The 8,157-nt window shown below is 42.2% G+C and overlaps 1 protein-coding gene across 1 annotated transcript in view; it reads left to right on the plus strand.

Moving 5' to 3' along the window:
- The window catches only part of LPHN3 (latrophilin 3), a gene marked incomplete at its 5' end in the record, with an annotated part of 163,802 nt that extends 157,779 nt beyond the window's left edge, over positions 1 to 6,023 (plus strand). The window contains 2 exons of the mRNA XM_009874567.1: positions 4,471 to 4,537; positions 5,928 to 6,023. Of these exons, the coding sequence (XP_009872869.1) occupies positions 4,471 to 4,537; positions 5,928 to 6,023 (163 nt within the window). The remainder of the gene's footprint in view (positions 1 to 4,470; positions 4,538 to 5,927) is intronic.
- Positions 6,024 to 8,157: the final 2,134 nt, after the last annotated feature.

Raw genomic sequence — 8,157 nt, forward strand, 5'->3', positions numbered from 1 at the left:
CTTAATTATTCTAAGGATTGGAATTGATCCTTTTCTTTTCACAATTTTTTTGTTTAAGAGCAGATCAAGCCACTCATATTAGGAGATTAATTTGCTTTTATAACCAAGCAGTATGGTAGTGATTCCATTAAAAGACCATCCCATTCAGGTCAGCACAGACTATTATTGTGAGCAAGCTGAGCTGTGTTTGACCGTTTCCCACAAATAAATCAGAAATGTTGCATCTCACCTTCTTCTGATTGTGATTTCTAAAGTAAAGGTGAAAAACGGGAAGCCCACTGCAGACAGTGTGGAACCCCAACATTGCAAAAGTGATTCTGGTGACGCTCACGTGAATTTCTTTCTTACAGGACAGGTCTTCAGCTGCTGAGTCTTAAATGGTCATGTCTCTAGTTTTGCTGCAAAAAAAGAGAAGACAGTACTGGAATTGAAGTTTTAAAAATTTGCATCATTTGCCTTGTCCTGCCTGTTAAATAAATCCAGCAATCTCCTGGCCGAATCTGTTGTTAAGCGTTGTGGTGGGCAATGCTGCGAAATGCAGATGGAAGATAGCATTTGCAGCTGTTAGTGTTTGAAAATAATTTGTGCCTGAAATTCAGTAAAAGCTGGATTAAGACATTAGCCGCCTCCCTTTGAGAGGACTCACTCGAGTAGCCGGCCATCCAAAATCGACAGCAAGAAGCTACTCTGTATTCCTGTACTGGCCTGAGTTTCATATCAATGCCTCTTACAAATCTCAGAGGAAAGCAGCTATTCTTTGAATAGTTCAATATATTTTAAAAAACGTACTTGTGAGTATATTCATCCACTGGTGATCAAATTCATTGTGACAGGAATCTCTCTATTGTTTCTCCTGCCCTCTCCCTCCTCTTGGTGTGCTGTAAAGCAGGATGTGCACGGTGAGCAATCCAGCTGTCAGAAAGCAAAATGAAAGCCCGCTCTATGTACACAGCCTCCAAGTCCATCACCCAGCCGCCAACATTTTATGCATGTTAACGATGCTCGGAAAATAGCTCCTAACAATGCAGTCTGTCTTGGGTGGCTCCACTGAACTTGTTTTATTTTCAATGTTCGTGCCGGGTATTTGGAGGAAGAAGCGTGAGCAATGTGGATGCTGGGCTGCATTAAGCAGAACCTATATTGCACCCTTGAAAGGCATGTCTTGTGCATACATATCCCATTACTGCACCCAGACAAGGAGGCTGTATAGCCACGGGAAACAAACCGCTGAGCTCCCATGAACAACATGATATGTTTAGGGCTCTTCAAATTTTATGGTCCAATGGCAGCTAATGATTGTTTATTGGTTATATTTAATGCACACCAGGGATAGTTTAGTATTTGATTTCTCTTCATGCAGAAAATAGAGTAAACTCTTTGTAGTCTTTATTACTCGGGGAAAAAGCTTTAGGTGAATATAGCGACTTGTCACTGTGGAAAAGGAGGAAATTAAAAAGTAAAGCAGCACCGCGGAGCTCGTTACAAGCGCTGAATACACTGCTGTGGCTCTTGGAAGAAGCAAGGGGGTTTTACGCAGCACTCCCTCCATCTGCAGATTTTCAGATAATCCATTCTGCCTTGTGCTGAGCCCCGAAGCAGCTCGTTTGCTTAATGGTAGTGGAGTCTAAACTTCTAATGCAGCAAGACCGCAGCTGCGCATGGCGGGTCAGAAGTAACTCAGCAGCCCAAGATTAGCAACTTTGGGAAGTGAGTTGCCTGATTGCTTCCTTGTTTTGAGGAGCTCATTTATGCAGCTCATTGTGCATGTGGGTTTTTGTCTTCTAAGGGAAGAAAAACTCAGTGTGGTACTTGTCTGATTAGCAATTTACAGCTCCTCGACGCAATTGGCGGGATGCCTGTGTTTTGATGTTTTGGCCTTCATTTGCATTTTTTATGAGGTATGACTTAAGCGAGTACAAAGTTGCATCTCTTCCTGATGACCCCAAAAACCCCTCTATTTAAAGTCCCTCTGCACGCTGGGGGCCATCCTGCAGGTTTCCATTTAGTCGCCCAGGGCTGAGCATCACACACGGTTTCATAGAAAGGCAATGACATCACATTCTTTAAATCATGCAGAGAAGCCAAAAAAAACCCCCTTTTCCTTTTTTCACAAGCTGTGCTCTTGCTTAGCTGAAGCCCTGTTTCATTTTAAGGGGACCCTTTATGCTCCATGTCTGTTCCCCACTTATCCAGAGGGCAGGACCTGGCTCCTGAGCTGTTTACCGTCCACAGCATTCATCTCTTGTCACTCCACAACCAAAAAGTCAGATTTTTTAGGTGATTGAGGTGGAAAATTTCATCCATTTGGCTGCCTGGAAAAGAAACCAGTTGCTTCGTGCTTCTTTGCTCAGCTCAGCACGGCTTTTCCCTTGTGCTGTATTTCAGCTTTGACTGATTTTCCCTATGTCCTAATCTATATGCATTCAAAAACAGCTGCATCAGATGTGACCATATGGCTGACCGTCATGCTTTAAGGAGAAAAGAGTGGGTTTATGCTTTTCCTCTTCCCTGTACTTCCCTGGGCTTGCTTGGCAATGAGAATACGTTGTGCTCCCCAGTCCTGTGCAGCAGGGGCTGGGGGACGTTTTGAATGTTAAACTGGGAAAAAAATTCAAAATATTTTAATTATGAAAAACAAAACCACAAGTCCTCTCCCATACACCAGCACTCTGACTTCCAGTAGAAAAAAGTTTTTTAGTGTATTCCTTGAATTATATGTGGCAGCTGAGGCATAAGCACTAGTTACTCTTTCTTTCATGTGGGATGGGGTAGGTATAAAGTCTGAAATGCCGTGTAATATGTGAACTGCTGCTACACAGACGTCTTCTTTTCAGGGATGGGGGTGAACAGTTTTTACAGGGACTTCATTATCCTTGAAACCTCTGTTCCTCTGTCAAATCTAGTTGCAGTTGGGTGACATTTCAGATGTTATTATGGGTGATACACAGATGTCATGATCGCATAAACCCTTTCCTATAGGAAATCAGACTCAAATAGTTTCTAGTCACTCGTGTTGTTCCATTACCAGCTGCATCTAAATCACCTTGAACTTCAGCAGCCGCCGAGGAAACAAGATTTCCCTGCAATTGCTCTGAAAGCCTCTGTTTGCCTCTCACATTAAGATTTTTATGCTGTCACATGAAGATTTTGGCTGAACAGCTGCAGAGAGGCAGTACAGGAATGATGGTCACGGAAGTGATGGTATTTTAATGTGTGACAAATAGCTGTATGACCACATATATATATATATCTCGATACGTCTTCAACACTGACAAGACCTAAAATTTGTATGGTATGGGAGGGAAGTGAGAAGCTTTCTCTGCATCCTTGAATTTATTCATGTCTTGGCTTCTCCCCATTGTAGAGGTTCAGGGCATGTTTTATTCTCTCAGCAGGTGGCTCCTGCTGATCTCTTCTATGGGGCTGCTGGCACAGACCTTTCTATCTGTTGTAAAGTTCATTGGAAGTGAAAAAAAAACCATTCAGCACATGCACTAGACCTGTCATTTATGAGAACTGCCATCTCATCCTCTGTGATAAATCCATATACACAGTTCCTGTCACTTGCTTAATTATGAAGTTCTATTGGATGTTTCATGTAAGAGTGGCTTCATGCTTTTTTAGTCCTCTGTGTATAAACAGAGCTGTGATTTGCAGCATTGCAAACACGACAAGATATTATTATTTTAAACATCGTGCGAAACTTTCTTGGAATTTATATTCATCTGTCTTGTAACCAGTCACTTCCATTTTATCTTCCTGTCGCCTGGAATGAACTAGGAATGGAAATGTAATTTCCCAGGAGCCTTAAAATATGTGGGGAGTATTAAATACGGTTGAAATTAAGCGATTAATAATTTAGTTTTAGGCCATGAATCAACTTCATGTGATAGCACAGACCATATGCAACCCTCGAAACATTAGTGGAAACAAAACACTCTGGAGGTTCAGGGAAATAAAATGTTCTAAAAAGGAAGTTGCTGAACCTAATTAAACCTCAGCCTTCTGTTATCCAAATCGTGCTTCATATTTACACCAAATTTGCTCTGATCGGCTTGCTGGAGAGATGTCATTTTGCTTGACAGTTGACAGACAGCTTGTGTTGCATCAGAGACAGAGAGGGAAGAGGAGCTTAAAGCAAAGAAGAATCTCCATGGATGCTCATCAGACCCCTTCCTTAAAAAACCCCACATTAAGGTTTTTTTTTTCTGACAGATGCAGAAAGCCTTAGCAACTAGGCCTTGTGCCATTTTCTCCCTGCTTCCTCCAGAGGTAATTATCTTACTCCATCAATAGCGCTGTCAGAAATTGGGCACATAATTCAGCATTTAAATGAACAAGCAATGTAATATTTCCTGTCTCCCACTGGCGTGTTTTGCAGCTCACATTCTTCTCTGTCACTCGCTCACTCTTGATGTATGTCCTGGGTGCAGTCCTTGAATGCATTCTCTCCCCTGTGTTTCATTACAGATGTTGGCTCCGACTTGACACCTACTTCATTTGGAGCTTTATAGGACCAGCGACCTTGATAATTATGGTAAGAACTCCTAATTAACTACTCCATCTCTCAGGTCAAGAAATAAAACTTTTGCTGTCCCTTTACTCTTTATCTTTAATTTACACAGATTAATTTGAGAAAGGCATGTTCTTCTTTGACCCCACCTGGCACAAGCAATTAGACCCTCATTATGAGAGGCTCTTGGCATTGCAAAATACTTGCTCAAAACGGGCCACGGATCTTTGGAGAGGATGCTTGCAGAGTTTGTTTTCTACCATTGGACCTTTAGAAGTGCCAAAATCTATTTTAACGCCTCTCACTGCCCGTCCCCCTCTCTCAACCCCCTTCCGAATTCCAGAGTGAAGTTTTGCATTGATCATGCAAAAAAAGGGAAATCTGTGGAGGGGGAATGAAATAAAGTCCAAACTGGAAGAGAGGTTTGATGGGGTTTTTCCTCCCCGGCAGAAGTTAAAGCTTGTGTGACTTCACGTTTAGCACATTGCCAGCGTATCAGCTAACACAGCAACAAGGTAGAGAACCCGACTTTAGAGGCAGCTGGAGTTTTCTTATACTTTAATCGCTACAATATGGCTTAAATAAACCATCCTTTGTTTTGAATAGACTGCAGTTTGGCTAACACAGCAAACCAGGCACTCTCCCTTCAATGCAAACATTGTCCCTGCTTCTCCCACTTCTGCAACTGGGGGCCATTTCAGCAGCCTGCCACATCAGGGAAGGGGCTGCGCCACCAGATGCAACTCTTAGGGTTTTTTCTCCTTAAGCTATTCGTTCATTAAAATATATCTTCCCTTTCTGACTATGTCTCAAACCCTGGCCTTGGCTTTTAGGGGCACTCCTCTCCAGGAACTGTCAGCCTTGTTAACACTGAGGCATCAAGACACCAATGCATCTTCTACAGAACAAATCAAGCTCTTTTTCCTTTTTATTTTTCAGCTTTGTACCGTACTAAGTATCTTCAGCAGTCATGATTTCGCTGCCCATTTTCCCCATTACACTACATTTAAAAGATACATTCACAGAAAGAGATGCTTTTTTTGCTTAGTTACAGTGGGGATGGCTGAGCAAGATGCTTGGAATGACTTTTCTCAAATGTACACCTCTCAGACAAAGAAGAGCCATTACAGCAAATATTATTAATTTTCCTTAATGTCCTTTGAAGCACTACAAATGATATTGGAACCAGCCCTATACCACAGTTTTGGTTACACAGTGGCATCACCAGTCCTGCAGTCTGCAGGCCAGCTTACCCTGTACAATGCTTGGCAATTTTCTGTGATTCAGTCGCTATAAAACTGTAGCAAGACCTAATTTCCTAGAGCAACTCATCTGTTACAGTGAAGCTGACTTTCTCCCCATCACATTGTACGCTGTCACATAATTTTTAATTTTTCCTTCCCCCCCATTGCAGCTTAATGTCATCTTCCTTGGGATCGCTCTCTATAAAATGTTTCATCATACTGCCATACTGAAACCCGAATCTGGATGTCTTGACAATATCAAGTAAGTGGCTGGTTTTTTTCAATCTCTCTGCCTGTTTCTGTCTTTGGCTGAGTATGCCCCCATTCCTCCCTGAGGAATACAGGGGAGCCAACTCTGCCAGCAGCAGTGATAACCAGGTGCAATATGTCAGGATATGGCGCTGCAGAGTGGTTTCTAATAGGTGCCAACAAGTGGCTGATGATGACGCACTGTCTTTGTTGGGATTTGGCTGCCAGTGATGGCATTTTCCATTCAATTTTGCGTGAAGGAAGAAAAGTTGCGTTTGCTGTCCTTGAAGGAGGTAACCTCCTAGGCCCTCTACATAAAAGGACTTCATACCTAATAATTACCAGCTAATTATTTCATTCTCTACAGGGAAGGTGTTGAAATTGTTGATCATTACTATTTCTTTGTGCTCTGAGGGCAGCAACCTTGCTTCTTTTCTGTTTGTTTTAGCCCCTGACAGATTTAATGACCTAAATTCTCTGCAGAATTTGATTAGCTTCAGCAAAGTTACCAGGGGCTTTACCTGGGCGTGCCCACATCAGAGGATGTGGTTGCCAACCAAGGCATGTTTTGCCCTTGGACTCATTTAACGTCTGAATCTGGTCATATCTTACTGTCTAGCAAGCTTCTTCATTATATTGATAGAATATTAGTCTCTATCAGTGCATGTTTATTCAGATACCTCTGGCTTTAATTACTCGCTTCAAAAACACAAGTGGGATTTCAGGTGCAGCGTGTGATAAGATGGAAAGCTTGCTAATTAATAAAACCATCTAATGAACTTTAGGAGGAGGAAGTTGTTGGGAGTCAGCACTTTTCTGCCCACCCAGGAAAGGAGAGAGTTGTGTGACACAGCTGGAAGCTGGTTCTCTGCTCTCTTCTGTGGTGGGAATGGGAGAAGATGCACAAGGGGAGCTCATTAGGAGGCGACTGAATTGCACAGTTGCCGGGTAGTTCTCTGCAAGGTTATTGTTCTTACCCCTGCACTGCTCTCAAAAATGCAGCATTAATTTAAACTAGGTCAGTCGCCCCTTAAAACTTCATCAGCAGGCAAGGCTTGCGATGCTGCTGGCATGCCACCACCTGGCGTGATCCTTTGGGTGAGGTTTTGGTTTCTTGGGAGAAAAGGGACTGGAGCCTGTACAAATGCAGGAGACCCTAGTGACCGTTGGGACCCCCATGGTGCTCATTCATTGTGTCTGTTCCAGCTCAGATTAGGGGCAGGCTGCCTCTGTTTCTCCTGCCATCGCTCAGCTATAAGACGAAATTGGAGGAGCAGTCCCTCCTGGATAGCCAGGACTGATCCCAGTATGATAGTCTTTCCTTCAGTCTTGGGTGAGGCGTTAAAGGAACGGTACATTTAAAAACACTTACTAATATGACTACTCGTCATGCTTTAGTGCTATGGAATTGCTTGTTGAGAACAGTCTTTCTAAGGTTACCCACACAAAATCTGTCTAGAAAGCCTTGCAGTATGACATTTAAATTAAAAACTGAGAAGGGAAAAAAAAAACCACCCTTATAATTAAAGCAGAAATAATTGCCTACTGAATAATCTTGCTTGTGCTAATCTCTAGTATCTTTGTTTAAAATGCCAGGAATTTATACAACCAGTTACGTCAATTATAATGTCATTGTAAAATATTTTATAGGTTCTTTGGCAGATGAGTGCCTATTCCTGATTTAACTTCATTAAAACATTTTGAAAACACAAGCAATTAAAGTACTTGTAAGTACGTTGCTGATACCCTTCCAAACATATTGCTTCATTACAAATAATTTTTTATGCTTGAAAAAATAAGACAAGCATAATATAAACCCAAGAAGACTCCAGGCTCACCCTAGGAAGTTTATCAAAAGGGACTTGAATTGTAACTTCTGAATATCTAAGCAGGACAAAGATACATTTCAAAATCCATGGCATGTGTTGTCTCAGTACTGGATACGCTTGAATTAGCAGAAGGTGCAGATGTTTAACAGAGAAGGGAATTCACCCCTGAGGGAGCTTTCCCACAGGTGTGAGGGGCTTCTAATCTCTGGAAAACTTCTGGGCAAGATCATAGTCATCTTCTAGGTAAGATCATGGTCTTCTTCCAAAGTCGTTGTGTCTAATTCAGTTCCAAAATGTGGATGAGATAAAGCAGATCTGGAAT

The sequence above is a fragment of the Apaloderma vittatum genome, unplaced genomic scaffold, assembly GCF_000703405.1.
Source record: "Apaloderma vittatum isolate BGI_N311 unplaced genomic scaffold, ASM70340v1 scaffold23058, whole genome shotgun sequence".
Classification (NCBI taxonomy): Eukaryota; Metazoa; Chordata; class Aves; order Trogoniformes; family Trogonidae; genus Apaloderma; species Apaloderma vittatum.